Below are 23,878 nucleotides of genomic sequence, written 5' to 3'. Positions count from 1 at the left end.
TACTGTCTATCTGTATGGCTACTTCCAATGTCAGTCAAATCTGGCGCTTTGAGGTCAAGGTTCAAGACGCGTCATGTCCTTCGGAAGCTCGTTGTCAAAGTAACGCGGCCGAGCTTGATTTTCTTTTGGTCCTGAAGCTTCGGAATAACTGGTGGATTTCTTTCCCTCTTAATTTGTCGTGATGTGGAGTGGAGCCTCGCATGTCCGAGCGGGAAATTTAGTCCCTGCTTTTTCAGGTTGCCGTTCCCTCCATATCGCCGCCGGGTTGTCCGTCCAGGCCCAACGGCCGCAGAAAAGGCCGGAGCCGGTGGAAATTCCTGGGCTGGAACCCATTACTTACTGGGACAGGATGCACTATGTGCCAGGCCTTGCCGACCCCAAATGCCCTAAATGGGATAGAGGATGGGAAGACCCGTTCCATCGCCGGGGGCCCAAATATGAGGAAATGCCGCTGTATAAAGAGAAGCCGTGTTACACGTTCCACCAGAGAACCAAGATGTTAGAGGGTAAGGGCAAGACGGTTTGAACACAACACAAGAGATGGGAGCAAGAGTAAGCTATATGGCCCGTGTCAATACAACCATGGCTAATTTGGGGTTTTAACTCTACTTTTTTGTTTATTTCCCTTATCCCTCGATTTCCTGAGACACGATAAATATGTCTGCCCCAGCTTTTAACGTATTCCACAATGGAAACTTTGCTAATTTCAGAAAAAATCACTGCAAATATTCGCAACACTGAGTGAAGAAACCTAGCCCCATCTCAGTCGTAGATAATCGATTCCCTCGTATGGAAACACGAATTGGGAATGGAAGTATGTCATTCTGGCCTCCTCTATTCAGTAACATCGTGGTAGATTTGTTTGTGTTTTGAATTACATATTTCCATCGATTCCTTATAATGCCTGACTTCCTTACTGAGCTAAAATCAATCTCACCTCTGCTTCAAAAGTATTCAATGATTCCATCTTCACTGCCTTCTGAGGAAGTGAGTTCTTGTGTCTCAACCCTCTGAGGGAAAGATTTTCTCTTTGACTCTGTTCTAAAAGGGGTGATCCCTAGTTCTGCACGCATCCATAAGAGGGTAGTCTTTTTTTCCCCCATATAAACATTACCAAGACTGTACAGGATTTTTTATACTTTAATCAAGTCACTCCTCAATCATCTAAACTCCAAAGGAAACAAGCCCTGTCTGTCCAACTTTTCCTCATAAGACCCCATACCTATTCCAAAACTCAAGTTAGTAAACTTCCTTTGAATTGCTCCCAACTGATTAATATCCTTTGGTAAATAAGGAGACTCAAAACTGCAGATGGTATTCAAGATATGGTTATCAGTGTCCTGTGTAACTGAAGGGTAACTTCCTTAGTTTTATGTTCAATTGCTCATCCTGAGATTGTGCCCTCTGCATGTTAGATTCCACGACTAGCAGAAGCAACCGCTTGGCGTCTACCCCGTCAAGATCCTTCAGTATTTTGTATGTTTGAATAAGATCACTTCGCACGTTTCTAAACTTCAGAGAATATAGACCTAATTTGTTCAGGCTTTCTCCCCCAATCTAAGAGATTCATTTAATGAACTTTTGCAGTACTTCCTCCAGCATACAACTTTTTTGACCCTCCTTAACCATTCCTCAATGGGACAGCTTTTACTGTCTTGATTAGTTCAGGTTCCACTACCCTAACTGGCCATTTAATACATGTTGGGAAACAAAGATTGCCAGTCCAGCCTGCACCATTCAATTTGCAGATGTTTCCACATGATTTTGATCAAGAGGCCTTCTTTATAAGCAATCTGTGAACTTTTGAGAGAGAAAGGGGGCCGACAAAGAAACTGAATATGTTGGAGTAGTCTATTTCTAACTATTCAATACAGAGGATAATGTTTCAGAATTACAGGCATTAAAAAAAATTGTATGTAAGACTGATCAATGGTATCCTTCTCAGTCCACTGCTGTAAAGTTTGCCATGGATTATACTCTTTGCACAGGATGAACCAAATGGTGCGTATTGTGAGACTTATCACTTGCACTGTTTCCTTCCACGACACTACTCACATCCAGTGATGCCAACACCCCGTGTCACAAAGCATGAGACAGATCCTAAGATCAAGAATCTTAGTATAAAGTCACGAATGGATCTTGTTTCCAAGTTGAAGCAACATGGATTTGCAGATGTTTTTCAAACTCCAAAAGCGTCTTTAATTTCAAATTAGTCAGGATGGGTCTTGGGTGGCGTGCTCTGAGGGTCGGTGTGGACTTGTTGGGCCGAAGGGCCTGCTTCCACACCATAAGGATTCTATGAATCTATAAATAATATTAAAGTTTCTCAATGATTTTTAAAACCCTTTCTAATTATTTTCAGTATGATCATGGCTGCACCTAAGACAAAGGGTTCAAATGCCACGTTCTCTTATTGGCCAAGGACCCTGCAACTAAAAACACCAAATGTAGAACATAGATAACAAAGTGTGGAGCTGGATGAACACAGCAGGCCAAGCAGCATCTTAGGAGCACAAAAGCTGATGTTTCAGGCCTAGACTCTTCACATCACCTGCTGGATTTGGGCAGTGAGGGGAAGATTTATCTTCCTATAAATGCATTTGTGTTTTAGTCTTTTAAACTAATGTATCTCTGAAATTACTGGGCTGTGAAAATTAATTTTTAATGTTTTAAATTAATTTTTTATTTTTAAATGTATGTGTATGGCTTGTTAACTTATAGCATTTCTCTGCACTAGTGTAACCCTGTCACGTGTAAATGTGATAGTGTGAAACTTTGTACTCTAAACCATCTGCTGTTTAATATTTCTTAAGATTTATTCACCTATTTTCTTTCTTTTCAATATCTTTAGTTCAATTTGCTGACATTTTCTCCAGTAACGTATGTTTATCATTGACTGTTATGGGAGGGGATGGCCTTGTGGCATTGTTGCTGGACTGTTAATCCAGACACTCCGATAAAGTTCTGAGTCCTGCCTTGGCAGATAGTGGAATCTGAATCTAATAAATATCTGGAATGAAGAGTCTAATGATGACCATGAATCCATTGTCGATTGTTGGAAAAACTGGTTCCCTCATGTCCTGTAGGGAAGGAAACTGCCTTCCTTACCTGGTTTGGCCTACATGTGATTTCAACCCACAGCAATGTGGTTGACACTTAACTGCCCTCTGGGTAGTTAGGGATGGGCAATAAATGCTGCCTGGCCAGCAACACCCTCGTCCTAGGAATAAAGAAAAGAAAATTTCCCTTCTTTTTCAGTTTTGGGGCAGCATGGTAGCTCAGTGGTTAGCACTACTGCCTCTCAGTGTCACGGACCCAGGTTTGATTCCACCCTCGGGTGACTGCCTGTGCAGGGTTTACACGTTCTCCCCATGTCTGCATGGATTTTCTCTGGGTGTTCTGGTTTCCTCTCTGTCAAAGTGTTATGTGGATTAGTTGGATTGGCCAAACTGAATTGTCCATTGTTTCCAGGGATGCACAGGCTGGGTGGATTACCCATGCAGGGACAGGGTAGGGACGTGGTTCTGGGTGAGATGCTATTCAATGGGTTGATTTGGACTTGATTGGCTGAATGGTCTGCTTCCATACTGTTAGGATTCTGAGTCTATGAATATTATTATTTGCCAGATGTCCCCTAGAGAAAATCGTGACAATTATTAGCAATTTTTGGTGGCAATGTGCACCAGATTTTAGGTGGTTTAAGCACTGAGGTCCAAATTGTCATCTCCATCTTAAATGGGAGGTCCTTTATGTTTCAACTGTGACTCCTCCTTCTAGTCTTTCGCACAAGCAGAAACTCGTTTCAGCATCTCACCTGTCAAGTCCTGTTAAAGTCTCGTATGTTTTAATCTGGTGACCCCCTCGGTCTTCTAAACTCAGATGGATGCAGACCCAGTTTGTCTAACCTTTCCTTTGTAACGCCCTAATTTCAGAAATCAATCTGTAGACATTCTCTGCACTCCTTGTCATGCAATTATGTTCATTCTTAAATAAGACCACTGATGTTGTTCACCATATTTTATGTGATCTCATCCATACCCTTTACAAGTGTAGAAGAACAGCCATATGTTTATATTCCATTCACCTTGCTGTAAATGGCACCATTCTTATTCTGCTATCTATCTCCATTTAAATAATCTGTTCCTTTACTATTTTTCCTGTCAAAGTGGGCAAGCTCAAGCTCCATTTTCTGCTAAATCTTCGCTCGCTTAATTTATCTTTGTCTTTGCAGGCTACTGACCCTTCATGTCATCAAGAAATATATCAACAGTGCATTCAATATCATCATCCATCTTATTAATATAGACTGAAAATAGTTCAGACCCAATACTGGTCCCTATTGGCACTCCACTTGTTACAAAGGTCACTAGTAAATTAGTTAAGTTCAATTTCCCTTTCAGTTATGGTGCTTTTAAAATAGTGATATGTCCCAACATGTTTCACGAGTGCTGTAAAAAGTTGTGGCACTGAGCTACATAATGAGGTATTAAGTCAACGTCCAAAAGCTTGCTCAAAGAATTTGACTTAAAGAACTGTTGTAAAAAGGATAAGTGAGCTGAGAGATAAAATTCCAGAGCTTAAGACCTAAGCAACTGAAGGTTGAACCACCAATAGTGGTGAATTTATGTTTGGAAACGCAAAAGAGCCTAACATTAGAGGAGTGCAGAGATAGTAGGGACTGCAGATGCTGGAGAATCTGAGATAAGGTGTACAGCTGGATGAACACAGCAGGCCAAGCAGCATCAGAGGAGCAGGAAAGTTTGACGTTTCAGACCTAGACCCTTCTTCAGAAATCAGGAGTGCAGATGTGTGGAAAAAGATGTTTGAATTAATGGGACCACTAACACCAATACTGGGAAGGAGGGTGCTGTTCCGTTGGGATAGCTTCCACTTGAATCGTGCTGAGACCAGAGTCCTAGAAAATCCCATAACTAGGGCTTTAAATAGTAGAGGAGTAGGTTCAGTTACATTTGAAGACTATAAAATTGAAGGTAAAGGAGAATGTAGGAATTGCTGGTTGATGATGAGGTTGATTTCTAGAAGGAAAAGTTATTAAAGTTTCCTGAACAAGTACAAAGGATATTGAGAGAGTCAGGAATCTAATGTCAGGCACAGCAGATGGGGGTGGGTGGGCAGGTTAACCTATGAGAAGAGGGGTGATTAAGGCAGGATTGAAGGTGTTGCACTTAAATGTGCGCAGTGTATGAAACAAAGTAAATGGTTTGTAGCACAGATTGAAATTAGTGGGTATGTTGTGGGTATCACAAGGACATGGTTGTAAGGGGATCACAGCTGGGAACTAAATATCCAAGAATACACATCTTATCAAAAGGACAGGCAGAGGGGACTAGGGTTGCCTTGTTAGTAGGAGGTGAAATTAAATTGATAGCAAGAAGTGATATTGGGCCAGAAGGCATAGAATCTGTGTGGGTAGAATTGAGGAACCACAATTTTTAAAAAAAATTCTAATTGGAGTTATGTACAGGTGTCCAAGCAGTCAGCAAGATGAGGGACAGAAAATAAATTAGCAAGGTACTGTTGCAAATATCATGGGGTCTTCAGTATTCAGGTAGACTAGGAAAATCAGGTTGGTAATGGATCCCATGAAAGGTAATTCATGGAGCATTTATGAGATAGTTTGTGGTAGATCCCACTAGGGAACAGACAGTTATGGATTTTATGTGTGACAAGGCAGACTCGATTAAAGAGCTTAAAGTGAAGGAACCCTGGGAGCAGTGACCACAGTGTAATAGAATACACTCTGTAGTTTGAGAGGGAAAAGCTAGAATCCGATTAATGGAATAACAATTGGGTAAAAGTAACAACAAAAAGACATGATGGCCAGAAAGGGTTGGAAGATGAGTCTAGCAGGCAAGACAGTGGAACAGTAGTAGCAAGAGAAGAAAGAGGCAAGAGTGGACATTAGATCACTGGAAAATGAGGCTGAAGAAGTAATAAGGAATAATAAGGAACAAAGAAAAGTTAGAGGAACTGAATAGGTACTTTGCATCAGTGTTCAAGGTGAACAACGCCAGTAACATATCAGAACTTCGAGAGTTGGAACAGAGGAGAGTGTAGTGGCCATCACTGAGGAGAAGATGCTGGCCAAGTTGATAAGTTTGAAGGTGGATAAATCACCCAGACTGGCTGGACTATACCCCAGGGTTCTGAAGGAGATAGCTGAGGAGATTGTGGAGGTATTGGTGCTGATCTTTCAGGAATCTCTGGAGGGTCCCAGAGGACTGAAAAATGGCTAACATAACACCCTTGTTTAAAAAGGGAGGGAGGCAGAAGATGGGAAATTACTGTCCTGTTAGCCTGACCTTAGAATTTAGAGTCCATTATTAAGGATGAAATTGCAGAATATTTGGAAGTGCATGATAAAGTAGGGCTGAGTCAGCGTGGCTTCAAGGAGGGGTCATACCTGACAAATCTGTTAGAATTATTTAAGAAGGTATTAAGCATCTTAGACAAAGGAGAGCTGATGGATGTGATCTATTTAGACTTCTAGAAGGCATTTGACAAGGTGCTGCACAGGAGGCTGCTAAATAAGTTTAAGAGCCCATGGTGTTGGGGACAAGATACTGGCATAGTTAGAGGATTGGCTAACTGGCAGAAGGCAAGGAGTGGGGATAAAAAGTTCTTTTTTCCAGGATAGCAGCTGGTGACTAGTGGAGTTCTGCAAGGGTCAGTATTGGGGTCACAACTATTTGTGTTGTACGTTAACGAACTGGATGAAGGAACTGAGGACATTTACTCTATTTGCAGATAATACAAGTAGAAAGGGACAGGTAGTGTTGAGGAGCTGGGGAGGCTACAGAAGAACAAGCTAGGTGAGTGAGTGAAGAAGTGGCTGAGGTCATGCACTTCAGTAAGAGGAGTAGAGATGTAGATTATTTTCTAATTGAGAAAAGCTTTGGAAATTTGAAGCACTAGAGGCCTTAGGGGTCCTACTTTAAATTCTTTTAAGGTTAACATGTAGATTCACTTGGCAGTTAGAAATGCAAATGCAATGTTAGCATTCATTGAGTGGGCTAGAATCCAAGAGTAGGAATGTGCTGCTGAGGTTATGAAAAGCCACGTGGTCAGACCGCTTATGGAATATTGTAAACAGTTTGGGCCCTGTTCCATGGAAGGATTTGCTGGCTTGGAGGGACTCCAGAGGAGGCTTACAAGGATGATCCCAGGGATGAAAGGCTTGTCATGAGGAGTGGCTAGGTCTATAATCAAGTTCAGAAGGATGAGGAGGGAGACCTCATTGAAACTTACAAAATACTGAGAGGCCTAGATCAACTGGACATGGAAAAGATCATTACACTGGTAGAAGAGACAGTCCTTTAAAACTGAGGAATTTCTTCAGTCAGAGGGTGATGAATTTGTGAAACCCATTGTCACAGACATCTGTGGAGACCAAGTCATTGAATGTCTTTAAGACCGGGATAGGTTCTTAATTAATAAGGGGATCAAAGTTTGTGGAAAGAAAACAGGAGAATGGCATTGAGAAGCACGTCAGGCATTATCATATGCTGGAGTAGACCCAATGGGCTGAATGGCCTAATTCTGCTCCATATCTTATCGTCTGATTATATTTGAAGGTGTGGGGTTGGAGGAGATTACAGAGATGTGGGGAGCAAAGTTTTGAGAGATTTTGAAAAGAATGAGAATTGTAAAATTAGGCTACTGCTTTCCCAGGAGTCAGTGTAAGCTAGTGAGCATATTGGTGAAAGGGGAAACTGTACTTATTGTGTGTTAGGTGGCTGGCCGCAGGATAGAATGTGGAAGACCAGCTGGGAGTACTTTAGAATATACAATTTTAGTTAGCAAAAGCATGGATGAAGGTTTCATTAGCAGGTGAGTTAAAAATGAGTGAAGCCACTTATTGAGATACCAACAAGCAATCTTGGAAATGATCTTTGATCAAATGTGACATTAAAGGTGGGAAAAGACTGGTTTAATTTGCAAGGGAGAATGCTGGAGCTTGTAGTTAGGGACACAAGTTTGGAGCAAGGAGCAAAGAGCAATATTACTCCCAGTATTTAACTGGAAGAAATTTTTGTCATTTGTTATTGGGTATTGGATAGCAGTTAATAATTTAATGCTGGTGGAAGAGTCAATTGAGATGGTGGTAATATAGGGCCAGTTTTCATTAGTGTGCATGTGAAAACAAGGTGTATTTGTGTTGTCACTAAGGGGAAGCATGTAGATCAGAAATAGCAGGGGACCAAGGATTGAATCTTGGGGATCTCTGGGGGTAATAGTGTGAGAATAGGAAAAGAAAGGTCAAGGCCCAAAATGTCAGCTTTCCTGCTCCTCTGATTCTGCTTGGCCTGCAGTGTTCATCCAGCTGTACACCTTGTTATCTCAGATTCTCCAGCATCTGCAGTTCCTACTATCCAAGAAACCATTGCAAGTGATTTTTCTGGTTATGATTAGCTGTGTAGAATTGGAACCATGTGAGAGTAATCCCTCCCTTCTGGTTGATAATGTGGAGCAGCTGGAGGGAGTTGGTGTGGTCAGCTATGTTAAATGCCACAGTCAAGAAGGGTGAGGAGGGAAAGTTTTCCTTCATCAACATTACCTAAGATGCCATTTGTGACGTTGATAAGAGCCATTTTGGTACTATGGTTGGGGTGGAACTATGATTGGAGAAATTAAAATGGCTATGTTTGTAACTACAATTTATAGCTAAATGTAGCAAGACTTGTACAGCATCTAGACTTGGAATATTTTAGTGGCAAGTAATATTTGCACCATAAAAATGGCAGGAAAAGACCATCACCAACACGTATGTAACCATCACCTTTTGATATGCAAGCCCATCACCATTACTGAATTTCTCATTAGGAACATTCTGGTGTTACTGTTTAGCAAAAACTAAACTGGACCAGCTTTCTAAATACAGTGTCTACAAGAGCAGGTCAGAGACTAGGAATTCTGTCGTCTACAGGGCATGGCAGGTTTGTGACGCAGACTCTCCACTGTCCTGGCTGAATGCAAGTCCAACAACGTTCAAGCTTGACACCATCCAGGACAAAATAACGTGGTTGATTGGCATCCAATATCCATTCCTTTCACCACTGATGTATGGTGGCAGTAGTGTATACCATGTATAAGATGCACTGTCGTAACTCCTCCAGGCTCGTTCCGTACCTATGATCACTACCATCGAAGAGGACAAGGGCAGTAGATGAATGAGAGCACCACCACCTTTATATACTCCTCCAACCAAGCATCATTCTTATTTAGAACTATATCTTTGTTCCCTAACTATCACTGGTTCAAAATCCCGAATTCCTTTTTTCACAGCATTGTGTGTGTCTCTGCACCTAGGTTCGCAGTGTTTCGAAAAGGCAGCTTACCACCACCTAGCAGTTGAGATGAACAATACAGACTAGCTAGCTAGTAGTTTTCATGTCCCATGAACAAATAAGTTCAAGAATGGTAATGTATTTGGAAGTGTCAACACAACAAGGATTTTCATTGCAGCAATTGATAATTATTGGCAAGCAATCCCTCTGACCTCAAACTTAATTTTGTGTAGCGGGTGTTCTCATTCCTCATGTTTAATTTGTGTTAGAGAATTTTAAAGTATGTTACATTAGAAAAGAGAAGGAATTTGGATATGGGATGGTTGTTGGCAAAGATGGAGAGATCAAGAAATTGTTTATTTACAGGAGTATTGACAACAAATTTGAAAGAGAAAGGGTCAACACCTGAAGCCCAAGAACTGTACAATATCAACTAACATGGAGGCCAGAAGAGAATCTGGGAAATCAGCAGCTTAGAGGGAATAGTCTTGAAGGAATAGCTGTGGATCTTGTGGACAAGGTAAATCCAAAAAATTCCTCAGGACCCACTGGAGTTGTGCCTGTGAATAAGTGCTGGAGTGCAGTTTTCAGAATCCACGGAAGCATAAACCCAGGAAAGAAAGGTGATGAAGTAGAACTGGAACTGTTGTTGAGACAGGCAGAACTGTTCTTTGGAGGGAGTTTCAAAGGTGGATTGATAAAATTGAAGACTTGTAAACTCACGAAGTTTAACAAGATTTGATGACCCATTGTGTCATGTGTGTTTGGAAGGAGTTCCTGAGAAATCGTTGGCATCTGTCTTGATCACATTTGCTCTCTACTGTCGGGTATTTGATCACAGTATATTATCTGTGTTTATTACATGTTAATTCTGGGTGTTAGAAATACATTGCATATTAACTGCAAATTGTATTACTGTTCTAACTCATTCTTCTATGATCAAAACCATGGAATTTTGTGGCACTATTTTCTTGAGTCTCCTGGAACTCACTTTTTACGAGGTTATTAGTCCCTAACCAGATCATAATGTAATATGATCTCATGTGGGATCATAACAAAATGCTTAGCCTGGTCTGGGGTCATAACAATATTCAGATAAGAGCAACACGATTTGATCCCAGGACTTAAGGTTTCAAGTAATTGGGAAATCTGATTCAGGAATGTTAAATGTTTATATGATTAAATGATAATGTATGCGAGTCATTTCAGGACTACTGTAATTTGTAGAACTAGAAGCTACAAGTGCAAAAGATGTGCCTGGAAGTGATGCCAGATATGAAAATTTAAGTCTTGATTAAAGAACCAATCATTTGGGTAGAGGTAGAAATCTAACAGCTGACAAAATGAAATGACACTAGAGAAAGATGAATAGGAATTGATGAGGAAACGAAACTTAATTGTAAACTATCCCTAGAAGTTTTTTTTATGTAAGCACACATCCTGTTCTAAGTGGGCACAATTTTTATACGGTGTGCGCATTAGTGTTAGTTGGAACAAAAACTTATATTTTACCATTAGTTTCAGATCTTACCATGATTGAAACTCTCCACTTTTTTATCAACTTTGAACTTTATTGTCTTTTGTGGGATGCCTGTTTTTATTCTGAAAATGTAAGCAAACCATTTATACATATCTTGGAAGCATTCCTTCCTTTTTTTTTCTGAACATCACAGGATCAGTGTAGAGTATACTGGCACTGTATAAAGTGCAATAATATGTTCTTTGTCTTACTGCAGATAATAATTCATAGCCTAATGTTGTAATTTTGATTTCATAGGCCCACTATTTGGGTCGATAGGGATAATTCATGTTTCATGCGGAAAATGCTTTACATGTTAATTGTTTTTGTCATCTATCTACATTTTGTGTAGATGAATCAAAATCAAGTAAAAGATAACCAAGTGTGGAGCTGGATGAACACAGCAGGCCAAGCAACTGCTTGGCCTGCTGTGTTCATCCAGCTCCACACTTTGTTATTTAGGATTCTCCAGCATCTGCAGTTCCTATTATCGCTATCTCAAAATCAAAGTTTGTAGCTTTCAGCAATATTTTTGATTTACAGTAATTAAAGTAGGGGGTTGCTGAATTGTGATATTAATGTAGTACTTTGAATGCTTAAATCAATTTCAATTCAATGCCATTTATCATTGTTACAGAGATAGTAGGAACTGCTGATGCTGGAGAACCTGAGATAACAGCTGTGAAGCTGGATGAACACAACAGGCAAGCAGCATCAAAGGAGCAGGAAAGTTTGACGTTTCGGGTTGAAGAAGGGTCACGACCCAAAACGTCAAACTTTCCTGCTTCTCTGATGCCATTTATTATTGTGCACTTTTTTTGTAATTTAAATACCACCGTGGAATAGGTTGGGGAAATAAAGACCGCTAGTTACCTTAAAAAGAAATTCATCTAATTAAATATTGGAGAATGCTGGCTTTTCTTTAGGTGATGATTTGCCAGCAATCAGTGAGACATATACTTTGGAAAATTCTGTTTCTAAGAATATGACCTTGTTAAGCTGTTTATTCTGAAGGAAATAGGATTTTTATGTTACTCGTTGAATGAATATTAATCTTGAGAGAGATTAGTTAGGGCTTTTTATGAATGTAGAATCTGTCCTTGCTTATTACTTACGTCATCCTGTCTCATTGCTTCTCAGATATTTGGACATAAGCGCTATGTTGATATTGATGTCCCATTGGTTGGAGCCAAAGAGAGAATACTAATAATAAATTGTCCATCTAGAAATGTTATTGTGATTTTGGGCAAATACTTTGGCCTGATTTTTATGATTAATCAGGACTTAAAGTAGCTATGCAGAGCTATATGAAGAATTCCATCAATGAAATCCTAGTTCAAATTTAGCAGTAAAACAAAACATTTTGTATAGCTGCTGGTATGGATCATTAAAAATCTTGTTGGGGATATACTGGACATCCATGAACCTCCATTCCTGTTGTAAAAATTATGATCAATTAAGTGTCCTTGTGCAAAAAGTGGTGATCTGCAATCTTGAACTGCCCTAGTCCTTAGACACCCATCGTAGTTAGGAAAGGAGTTCCAGGATTTTGATCCAACTCTTAGAGTATTTGTATGTTTGGTCCAGTTTAATTTTCTGCTCAATGATCACTACCGCTGTTGATCATGGGGGAATTCACCAATAATAATGATATTTTGAATGTCAAGAATTGATGGCTAGACTTGCTTTTGTTGGAGATGGTCATTGCCTGGTATTTGTGTGGCCTGATTTTTTTTTTTCCCTATACATCCATGGCATGTAGGCATCTCTGGCTAGGGCAGTATTTATTGCCCAACGCAATTATCCACACTTCTGTCACTCTGGAATCGTATGTAGGCCAGACCAGCTAAGGATGGCAGATTTCCTTGCCTAAAAGACATCAGTGAAATAAATGAGTGACTTGCATCATCAATAATGGTTGCATGATCACTATTAGGCCAAATTTTTATTCTGCACTTTTGTGAAATTTAAATTCCAACATCTGCCTTGATGAAATACAGAACCATGTCCCAGTACATTAACTTGTGATTATGGATTACAAGTCCAGTTATGTTACCACTAGTCCGCGACTTCCATAGCCACTACCCTGAGGAACTCTTGAAGTGATGTCCTAGTGTTTGGATAATTGACCTCTAATAACCCCAACCATCTTCTGTTCTGCTAGGCATGACTCCAACCAATGGAGAACTTCCACCCAACTCATTGACCTCAGTTTTGTGTACAAGACATACCCGGATAATTTTACTCGTCAGGTGGTTGCCAGAAATGTAGCTGTGCTGGAAGAGCTTGACTAGGGGCATTGCTAGTTCTGAGTACAAGTCTTCATTAACATTGAAGGAATGTTTTCAGAGCCTATAGACTTTGTAGTATCCATTGTCAGGCACTTTATTGATATCATGTAAAGTGAATCAAATTGGCTGAAGGCCTACAGGAGGGGCCAAGATGGATCATTTATTGGACACTTTTGGCTAAAAGATTGCCGCAATACTTGGCTTGTCTTTTGTGATTATGTGTTGGGTTCCCCAAGTTTTGAGGATAGGGATATTTGTGAGGTGTCCTGCTAGTTGTTTAACTGTCTACCACTGTGCATGACTGGAGTGCGGAGCTTAGATCTGGTCAGTTTGCTGTCAGATCGCTTCATCTGTGTGACTGTTTCCCATTAGCTCTGCTGTAAACATTCTGTACTTGCAGGCTGAGTCCACCACATGGCTTTGTAAAGCAATTTGTCAAATTTTTGTGAACCCTATTTCTAATTCATCTGTGAAAAGATTTTATCCAATAACTGAGTGAGTAATAGCGTGAGGAAATTTACTAGTATATAAATGAAACCACTTTTGCTTACTGAAATGGTGTTCCTTTTAAGTTTGCACTTACTAGGGTTTATTTCTATTTCCCAGGTGTTAAACAAGCTCTTTGGCTAACCAAATCTAAATTAATAGAGGGTCTACCAAAGCAGATACTACAGATTGCTGCAGATTCTGCAAATTATTTTGAAGATCAGGATGAGCGAGTTAAGGCGGCTATCAGTCAAGCTCGTTTTTGGACCACCACTGAAATTCGTCCTAAAAGAAATCGATTTTGGTAAGCAGACATATTTTGTCATTAGCATTAAAGCTGTAATTTTAGTTGTGCAGTTATTGAGAAATTCTGCATGGGAAAATGAAAGAGATTCCCAATACTATTTTGAAAACTTCCACTCTGAAGAATTATTTAATTCTGCAATGAGGCAGCACCTTCAAGGGAGGAAAGAAAAAAAAACTTGAAAACATAATTCCTGCTGTAACATGTTTGAAGTGTAGGTTAATTCTGAAGTGGATGGTTTGGTGGAATCTCTGGACGATTATATACAGATAAAATAATCGAAAATCTGGAAGTTGAGTTTTACAAAGATTGTGCTACATGAAAATCCCTTAACTTTTTGCAGTTTCCCTGTTCCACTCAAATGCCTACGTGTAGCCTGACATTGAACTCTAACAAGATTCATTTGTCCAAAGGTTGCTGACTTTGCTTTGGTTGGTATATCAATTTTTCATGTTTTGTAATGTAATGTAAAGTCTGTAGGGTGAAACCCAAGATACGAGAGTATAGGCTGAATTTGTATTTAAAATGTTATTATCAAAAGTTTTGTGATATACTGTGCTGTATTGTTTATACTTGATCCCAGCTAAGGCAATATAGGTGGTTAATGCAATATTCTTTACCTTGCTGTGCACAAGGAATTGAGCTGCTTTTACGTTATGATGTCAGTGGCCATGTTGTTGAACTAATTTCACTGGATATTTTTATACTTATGGATATGTCTCTTTTGCAGTAAAATAGTGTTCCAATGATGTGTGATCCTGGACCTGGCCTGACTTATATATACACTTATATATTGTGACCTTAAACGTTGCTAGCAAAGACAGCCTGTGCATGTGCTGAATAGATGGACCCTCTTTCCTAATCAATATGCAGTGACACCAACTAACTTTTTCAACTGAAGATTGGTCCATGAGTTGTTCACCTAGGACTCAATGCCAAATTAAAGCAGTGATAGCCTAAATCTGATGCTTTGCCAGTTTATGCTATAGAGCACTATTGCCCATTTTGGCTTTGGTCTGTTCATCTCATGATAGTACCAGTAAGGTTTTCACTTGTTGGTATGGGGCAACAGTAAAACTCCGCTCCTGATGACTTCGGAGAACTAAATTCGTTAATTTTGCAGCAAAGCCTGTGTTGAACTGAAAATCCCCAGGATTAGTAACATTAATGAAGTGATAGTAACAATTTTTTTTCTTGTTGCAGTTGGTATGTATGCTGCATCTGATTTGTGTTCTTAATTCTTGTTGTTAGCCTGGTGGTGTTAAACCAATTAAAAATACAAAGGATTTGGAAAATATTGCCAGCTCCATTAACATATCTATCTAGTCAGTGGTTTACCTTTTGAATGTTTCTCGCTTTTTGTCGGATAAACTCAATCTCGCATTACATCGTAATACGGATTATAAGAACAATCATAAAAGTAAGCCTTACTGCTTTCGCTGCTAGAGTTTTGAGATGTGTTTCAGAATACCACTGTCAGCATGATCATGACATACTTCATACTATTTCTAGATGTGAAGCTGAAATGTTCTGTATCCTATTGTAACAGAAGCAGTTTTGTTCTGTTTCAACATTTGAACATTTCCATTCCATTGGAGATCTTGAAAATGGAAATCATGGCTGCTCCCTCTATTGCAATTTTTTGTTTTAATATGCAAGTCTAGGTGAAGCACTTTGACTTACTTCTCCCATCTAGGTTCCTGCTTATGACTTAAATTTTTAGTCACATTTTCTGATTATTTTCCTGTGATGTAGCTTGGGATGTTTTCTCTAAGTTAGTGTGTGGAGACTTCTTTCACTTTCATTCACTCACACAATGTTAGACATCACTGTAGAATAAAAAAAATTGTTTAAGATATTTTACTTGCATGTTTATTGCATACTTAAAGTGAATTTCAGGATTCCTGTCTTTGTAGAGATGTCCAGCAACAGAGACAAATAGGAAGCATCTACATACAGTAACACAATTCAAGCAGTAAGGAATTCAAGAAACTGACTACATAGTCGCCATCCTCCTTTCTGGTTCAATCACTTTTTCTTGCCAGTCATGATTTGCTCCATCCTTTACGCGTGATTCTGCCTTTCTATTTGTTCTTTCCCTGGTTTCCATTGAGAGAGGCAGGTGCATAACTGTTCTTTCTGCACCAGAAGAAAGCAAAAACCTTTTGTTTTCCTCCTTCCTTCCTGGTTATTGATTGGATGGCTGTGGTCCTTTCAGTAATTCCTTATGGGATTTAAAATTGAACAGTTAAAAAATTATACAGCACTTTCCATGGAGAGGCTGGTTTTCAGCACATTTTAAATATAATTAACTAACTGTAATGTGGTATCACTGTTTTAACATACAAAATCTGGCAGTGAATTTTCACAGTCAGCAATGAGATAAAGATCAGATAGTCTGTTTTGGTGGAAGGATAAACAGCCACCAAGGCACTGAGCATATTCTTAATCTTCTTTGAATAGTCCCATGGGATATGAGTCTATTTAATATCTCACCCAAAAACAAAATCACTTGTTCTGGAGTATCAGCCTAGATTTTGTGCTCAACCTTTTGGTGTGGGACTTGAACCCACTGTTTTAGACTACAGTGGACACTACTAAACTATGGCTAGTAGGTGATGTAATAAGCTCTTGGCACATTTGAAACTGACGAAGTATGTTTCTTAGTCTTGATCAAGTGGCTAGCAGAGCCCATACACAAACTTTTTAAACTATCTCTGAAAGATCATATACTTGCAACAGAAGTTTAATATTTCTCAATTTTGAGATGGTTATTGAGTTCAGGATTCTGTGTAGGAAGCGTCAGTTCTTCTAGTTGGATAGATATTTTTTAAATCAACCAGTTCAGAGATATTAAACACCTCTAGAACAAGTGGGACTTAAACCTGGGTCTCCTGATCCAAAGGTAGGGACATTTCACTAATTTTTTGTGGTCTAATGGTAAATTGAGTATTCCTTCCATGGAAAATATTTAGTAAAAAGCTTTTAAATTTATACACATTTCTTTTCAGGTTGTATCTCGTTTTCTATATTGATCTTAGAATGTATGTTAACATAAAGGAAGAGTACTATATCTTATTCCCCTCCATTTTCTATCTATCTTGTTTTTTTTGTTTCATTTTCAGCCCTGTATTGCTGCAGAATCTGTTACATTTATGCAGGATCTTGCAGCCCCGATTTCCTACGCTTGGAAACAGGACACTGGCTGAAAATTACCGTGTGACTGCAATGTGGGAGAGAGGTTAGTCAATGTGACATTTCAGTAGTGGGTAAAAATGTCTTTCCCTTCTTTCTGGTATAGATTATTGAAGCGTTTTACCATTAAAGTTCACACAAATGCAACATGCATAGCAGGAAATTAAGCCAAAAAGAAAAATCTTGATTTGTAGAAACTTTCAACAGTATATAATTAAAAAAAAATCTTAAGCACAGAGGTGGTGATTCAGCTTGTCGTAGCTCTCTGCTTGGGTGGATGTAAATAATCCTGATTTTCAGTTTTAAAAAGTGTGTCTAGGTATGTAACCAGCCAATGAAATAGCAACATAAGCCTGTCTTCATAACAATATGTATTTTGTAATGCAACAGTAATTGTATTTAGTGATGTTCCAAAATGTAAGTAAATTCCAGTATATTTGGTTGATTTTCTAATAAATTAATGTGGTAGCTAATATGTTAATACTTATGTTTTGCTGTTCAACCAAAAATAACCAATGTCTAAAGTAAGTGTGGGTCTGAACTTCACATTCCTTTGCACTGCTTATTGTCACTTAATAAAAACAGATCAAGTAACTGAAAAATATTTACTGTTTGCTGAGATCTTATGTTGATCATAACCAGAAGTCATACAAAAGGTGTGTCAGTAAATGTTGAATGGAATTTAAAGAAAATGGGTAACTGGATGTTCTGATATTCTAAACTTGTATTGTTATTTTCTAGTTTGTACTTATCTTTTAAATACATGTGATTAAACATGATTCCATCTCAACTGCAGTGCTTCTGACAGTCTGGTTAGTGTATGGACTGTTGACTTAATTTATTTGCAGAATTGGACATATTTCGGGTTTGTGGTTTAAATGGAGTCCTCCTGAGTAGCAAGGAACCTCTACCAACAGTAGCGGAAAAAGAGGAAATATTTAGCAGTGAAAATTATATCCTCCCAACCTTCTATCCTATCTCTCCGAACATTGACTTGCAGCAAACTCATGTCTATGAAGTACATAATGATACAGGTGAGTTTGAGACATTAGCTCTTATGCAGCTTACTATCACTCATTTTTGGAATTGGCAAAACACTGAGCACTGCTTCTTCTGTTGATTGGATGAAGGAGGAATGAACTTTCTCTCATCATGCAGAAAAGGGATATGTAATCCAAAAAATTTAGATGTTCAATTTAATGAAATATTGTGTGACATATTTTGACAAAGCATTTGAAAGTCTATGGCATTTACCTATAGTTGTTTTATAGGATTAGGACTTCTATATTACGCTCACGCATTTGCAATTATTTTAACTGTATTTGTACAGGCTTCCGTGATGGGTACCCCTTTCCTCATGCGCACACAGTGTATATTACAGAGCACTCTGCTCATAAGGCTAGGTTCAAACCTGAGCCACTGAGGGCCAAGATGATCATGTTCACATTTGCAAATGCTTTTGCAAGGGCCAAACTGCTATATGGTGTAAGTATTTACTGCATCTGGTACACATATTGCAATATACAACTGAAGAAGTGGAATTTCCACTTCACTTCTTGTACACTGTGTGTACAACCAAGGTGTCAATAGGATGTGGACATCACTATCTGTGCCAGCACTTCATTGCCAAATTGTCCTTGAAAGGTGGTTTGAACTCCTACAATCCCTGGGTGGTAAAGTCTATCCACAGTGCTGCTAGAAAGGATTCTGACCCATCATTATCATCAAGGAATGGCAATATAGCATGCCTACACTTAAATACATATATTTAAGTGTAGGCATGCACTTAACTTCAATTCAATCATGTTAATGGTATTAGACAACATTGTTGCCTGTTTCAGTCAGGGTGTAGAAAAATCAGAGGGTAAAGAGTTGGAGGAACAGATTTGCCAAGAAATGGGAAGAGTTGCAACAACTATAGAGTGGTGAAAGGAAGACTCCAAGAACCCCTATATTGGCAAGCAATGTGTTCAGAAGAATTTTTTCAATCACTTATCGATTTATGGCATTAATGGATGTAATCATGAAGAACAATGTTGAAATAGAGAATATCAGCGTTAGGGAGCATCTCAGGAATGGGGATCATAATACGGTGCAGTTAGCCACAGGAAGGACAGGAGCAATAATTTTTAAAAAAGCTATACTGAAGGGAGGCTAATGTCAGTGAATTGACCAGGGATCTGGCTGGCTAAATTGGAATTGAAGAGTGGTAACTAATAAGTGCCAAATGCCCTTTGCTGTTGTATCTAGACTGTACCTGAACCACAACCCCTTCAAAGGGAAAGCAACCAAAACTAACGCTTCATGATGAGAAGGGAAGGAGGTAGGATGAAGCATTTGACAGATGCAATGGAGAAGGTTGAATATGAAATGTAGAGAGCAGGGAAAATGTATGTTTCAGAACAGTTTAAAGCTCAGAAGGCAATTCAATGATGTTCTAAAGGCATCTCATTCTTTCAGCTCAAGTGAAGGTTTGAATTTCTTTTAGAAATTAAGAGTCTTCACCAGTATCATAACATCTCTCTGTTCAAGTAGCCACTAACTGTCTTGAAGGACAAGGGAATCAGACACATGGAAAGAATGCCAGCTACATATTCCCCTCCCAGCCACATACCACTCTGTCTTGAAGCTATATTGCCATTCCTTGATGATAATGATGGGTCAGAATCCTTTCTAGCAGCACTGTGGATAGACTTTACCACCCAGGGATTGTAGGAGTTCAAACCACCTTTCAAGGACAATTTGGCAATGAAGTGCTGGCACAGATAGTGATGTCCACATCCCATTGACACCTTGGTAGATGAATATTAAATTGTAGCCTTCAAAGAGAATTTTAATAAGATACTTAAAATTGCAGTGGAAGTAGGGTCTCAGTGGTTAGCACTGCAGCCTCACAGCACCAGGGACCCAGGTTCGGTTCCAGCCTCGGGTAACTGTCTGTGTAGAGTTTGCACATTCTCCCCATGTCTGCATGGGTTTCCTCCCACAGTCCAAAGATGTGTGGGCTAGGTGGATTGGCCATGCTAAATTGCCGATAGTGTTCAGGGGTGTGTGGGTTATAGGGTGATGAGCCTGGGTGGGATGCTGCAACGGGCGGTGTGGACTTGTTGGGCCAAAGGGCCTGTTTCCACACTGTAGGGAATCTTAAAAAAAAAATGTAAGTAACTGAATTACTCTTTGAAAGAATTGGTGTAGATTTAATGGACTAAGTGGCATTATCATTGTTAATCCAAAGACCCTAATAACATTCTGGTGGATGGTAGAATGTGAATTCCATGATGACCAAGAATCTATTGTCACTTTTAAGGAAAAACCCATCTAGTTCACTAAAAGGTCCTTTAGGGAAGGAAACTGCCCTCTAGGCAGTTAGGGGCAGGCTGGCCTGCAGTGCCTTCCGTATTCATTGATTTTCACATCAACATTCCAGACATCTACTAACAGGCTGTGTATGGATAAAACCCTTTGCCTGAGAGTTCAGCCTGTTGAATAATGAGGAAAACATTTATCCAGAAAAGCATTCCCGGGGAACAATAAGAGAATTGGATTTTTCCAAAATTACAAGCGTAATAATATATATATATATATATATATATATATATATACAGTTGCTGATGGTGTAATGTTTTAAAGGGAACTTTGAAGCAAATGCCTGCCTTCTCTTTTCACATAATTCAATATAACTGAAAATTCTAGAGTCCTGTTTATGTACTGATTGTTGTAAATCTGATTATGGACAACACCACCACCAGGTGGAGATTTACAGTTTGCAAATGAGAATTGCATCTGACTCAGTGATAAAATTCATTTCAAGCAAATAACAAGTATGCAACAATCTATTGAATTCTAAACTAGTTGTAAAATCTGGAAAACCACAGCAATTATAATCAGTCTATAAATTCCTTTGCAAATTGATTGCATCTGTACACAGGCTATTTAAAAGTGCACTGACAACTAATTAACTCCTGATAAGTTAAAACTGGAGACTTTCCTCCTAAAGTCTTAGGTTATAAATGCTGCTCTGTTTTACTGAATCTTATACTAGCATGATGTTACAGGTTCAACCACATGTACCCGGATTGATTGCATCAGCCATTTTTACATTGTGAATGAACGTCTACTCCATTTAGGTAAACTTGTTGATACACTGTTTTCTTTTAAATTTCCCAGGAAGAGCCAAAGGTGCTAGATAATCCTATCACTGTACAATGCATTGCCACAAATGGAAGAATGTTCCAATTCCTGGTGTTGCAGTTAAATACCACAGATCTACAATCAAATGATGGTATAAAAAACCTAATTTGGCTAGATCAAGATCAGCTATTGTATGACTATGCAAAGTGCCTCCCAGCAATCAGAAAGAAAATGATACAGGTGAGTACAGTTTGAACTTTGAGGAATTAATTCTTAAAAGGCAGTGACGTATTATGTCAGTAGTTCCCTACCAGCATGATGATGTCTGCCTCCAAGCAGGTGGTGTTCCTGTATGGATGTATTACACCCGAACCCAAGCAATTCAAAACAGAGATATTGACTGAGTTTATTTTCAATGCCCACTCTTCTCCTCTCACACTATTGTCTCATTACAATGACTGTGATAACAGGGCAGAAATTAAGTAATTATACATGAAACAAGGTAATTTAGCTCAGTTTTAAATGGTCCAGTAAGAGACGACCTTGCTCCAAGTAAGCTTTTATGTAGTTAGTGTTATTTTAACAATGAACAAAGGTATCTCATTTTATTTATGGGTATCACTGCCCAAGGTCAGTATTTATTACTGATCCCAAATTGCCCTGGAGAAAATGACTGTTGTCTGAATTCAACACATGGCTTGCTAGGCCACTCTAAAGCTCCTTCAGAAATAGGGAGCCATATTCTCATTCACACTGAGGAAAGCTAACTGCACTCCCTCAACCTAGTAATCAGCTGCTGGAACTTGGAAAAGTGGCTGACTGTAATTCTAGACTGTTGTCATATGCTCAGTACATAAGGTTGGGATGCTGGGACAGTGTCAGAGGAGTACAGGGGCATTTCCAGGATGGTCACAATCTTTTAGGCTATATAATTAATGATTTGTAACCATTCTGTGCAGAAGAGGTTTGCAAATCTCCTGTTGCCTTCATAGTCTTCCAAAGTGGGAGAATTGTTCCAACTAATGAACGTCGAGAAGCACACAGTGTTTGTGTTTTGCGAAAGAAGCAAAATGTGAGGTGAGGAAGAACTGCTTGTCCATCACTATTCTTTAATTACCTGGGATAGTGGTCATGTAAAGTCCCACATTATAGTGTATGACAGGTACACCTATTGTCATTTCCTTGCAGATTTGTTCCTGTATTTCCATCCCACTAGCTGGTTTATTTATCATTGTAATTGAATTTCCTTATTAGTTGGCTCCAGCCAAATGGATTTTGTCCTCGAACATCCTGCTTCTGCAATGCTGCCCTTGACCAAAAATGACACCTGTCTCTTCTATTTTTTCCAAAAACCTTTTCCAAACCTTGTAACCTTGAATATTTAACACTCTGGCCTCTTCTTTCTTAAATCAAGTCTCAGTTATTGCCATATCATAATCCCATAAGGTAATCTCATGTCTCTAACTCCCTAGTCTTAGTGACTGTATTCATACTTTCACATACGTGTAGTATAACCCTGTGTTAAACTTTATTATTTTCTTCATTACTCTGACTCCACCTATAAATTTATTGATCTATAGTGCTATTAGCAGGCCCTGATATTATTTTCTAATGTTCTGTCTGGGCTCTTGCACCCCTTTGGGCTGATTCAAACACTCCCTAATAACATTAGCAAAACACCCCTCAAGGAACTCAGCACCTGTACCATCAAAGCAGAAACAGCGTTATCCGCCCTAGTTTTCCAAGGCTCTAAAGCTATCCATCCTAAACCATCTTTGCAGTTGTACATTCATCTGTCTTATCTGCTATGCTCACTTGCACACTCACTAATTTAGTCCAACAGACCCACTATGCTCCTTCCCCATGGATGCAATTTAGAAAAAACATGTTTAGTAACCAGTCAGTTTGTGTTCTGAGACTGAAGGTTTCTTTTCCCTAGGTTCCTGCGGGGCTGTCCGGATATTGTCCAGAGACATTCAATAAGTTCCTTGCCATGTACTTGTACGGTGCTGTGTAGAAGCACGTGGATAACAGATCAGTACTTTCACAAAGAATTATTACAAACCTGGAGGTGTCAGGGAAAACAAGAATCTTCGTTGGATACCAGAAATGGTACAGACTGTAAACATGTGCAAAATCAATATTACTTCTCATTGGCGCAGAGATAAATGTATTGTGTTCAGAAGTTTTATTCAAGATGGAGACTTATTGAATTTTTTTCAAGTGAATGATGCTACTTCATTAAAAAAAATTTTCACAGTCTGTTTGTTTAGTGCTCATCTGTACTGAACCCAATTTCAAAGAAAGCATGTACACTACAGAAACAATGCACTAACTAAAAAGTGTCAAGTCTACTGTTGTTTGTCATTTATGTAAAATGATTTGTATTAGAATTTAGAAAGCATGGTTAGGAAGTTTGCAGATGACACCAAATTTGCTGGTATAGTGGAGAGTGAAGAAAGTTATCTAAGGTCGATGCATGGTAGACAAAAGTTTAAATTTGGATAAATGTGAGGTTTTTACAATTTGCTAAGAAAAACAAGGGCAGGACTTATGCAGTTAATGCTAAGGCCTTGGGGAGTGTTAATTGAACAAAGGCCTAGGCGGTTCATGTACATAGGTCATTGAAATTTGCATCACAGGT

General features: G+C 39.1%; 1 protein-coding gene across 2 annotated transcripts; it reads left to right on the top strand.

Annotated features, from left to right (window-relative positions):
* The first annotated feature begins 58 nt into the window (after positions 1 to 58).
* Positions 59 to 23,496, top strand: mrpl37 (mitochondrial ribosomal protein L37). Of its 2 annotated transcripts, XM_048538824.1 has the most exons (7): positions 59 to 506; positions 13,725 to 13,908; positions 17,034 to 17,149; positions 17,952 to 18,137; positions 18,434 to 18,588; positions 21,271 to 21,474; positions 23,174 to 23,496. In XM_048538824.1, the coding sequence occupies exons 1-7, from the start codon at positions 182 to 184 to the stop codon at positions 23,249 to 23,251; spliced, it is 1,248 nt and encodes a 415-aa protein (XP_048394781.1). In that variant the 5' UTR covers positions 59 to 181; the 3' UTR covers positions 23,252 to 23,496. The 2 variants fall into 2 exon arrangements, with proteins under 2 accessions (XP_048394781.1, XP_048394782.1); XM_048538825.1 differs by lacking the exon at positions 17,952 to 18,137.
* The last annotated feature ends 382 nt before the right edge of the window (positions 23,497 to 23,878 follow it).

Source organism: Stegostoma tigrinum, chromosome 8 (genome assembly GCF_030684315.1).
Source record: "Stegostoma tigrinum isolate sSteTig4 chromosome 8, sSteTig4.hap1, whole genome shotgun sequence".
Classification (NCBI taxonomy): domain Eukaryota; kingdom Metazoa; phylum Chordata; class Chondrichthyes; order Orectolobiformes; family Stegostomatidae; genus Stegostoma; species Stegostoma tigrinum.
The sequence above is the reverse complement of the archived record's forward strand: the minus strand, read 5'-3'. Positions and strand labels throughout refer to the sequence as shown.

Bases quoted from the DNA above. Each gene is read 5' to 3' on its own strand.
- mrpl37 (XM_048538824.1), top strand. From the start codon at position 182: ATGTGGAGTGGAGCCTCGCATGTCCGAGCGGGAAATTTAGTCCCTGCT. The intron at 17,150-17,951 runs GTTAGTCAATGT...ATTTATTTGCAG, and splicing joins GACTGCAATGTGGGAGAGAG to AATTGGACATATTTCGGGTT. The intron at 18,589-21,270 runs GTAAGTATTTAC...TAAATTTCCCAG, and splicing joins GGGCCAAACTGCTATATGGT to GAAGAGCCAAAGGTGCTAGA.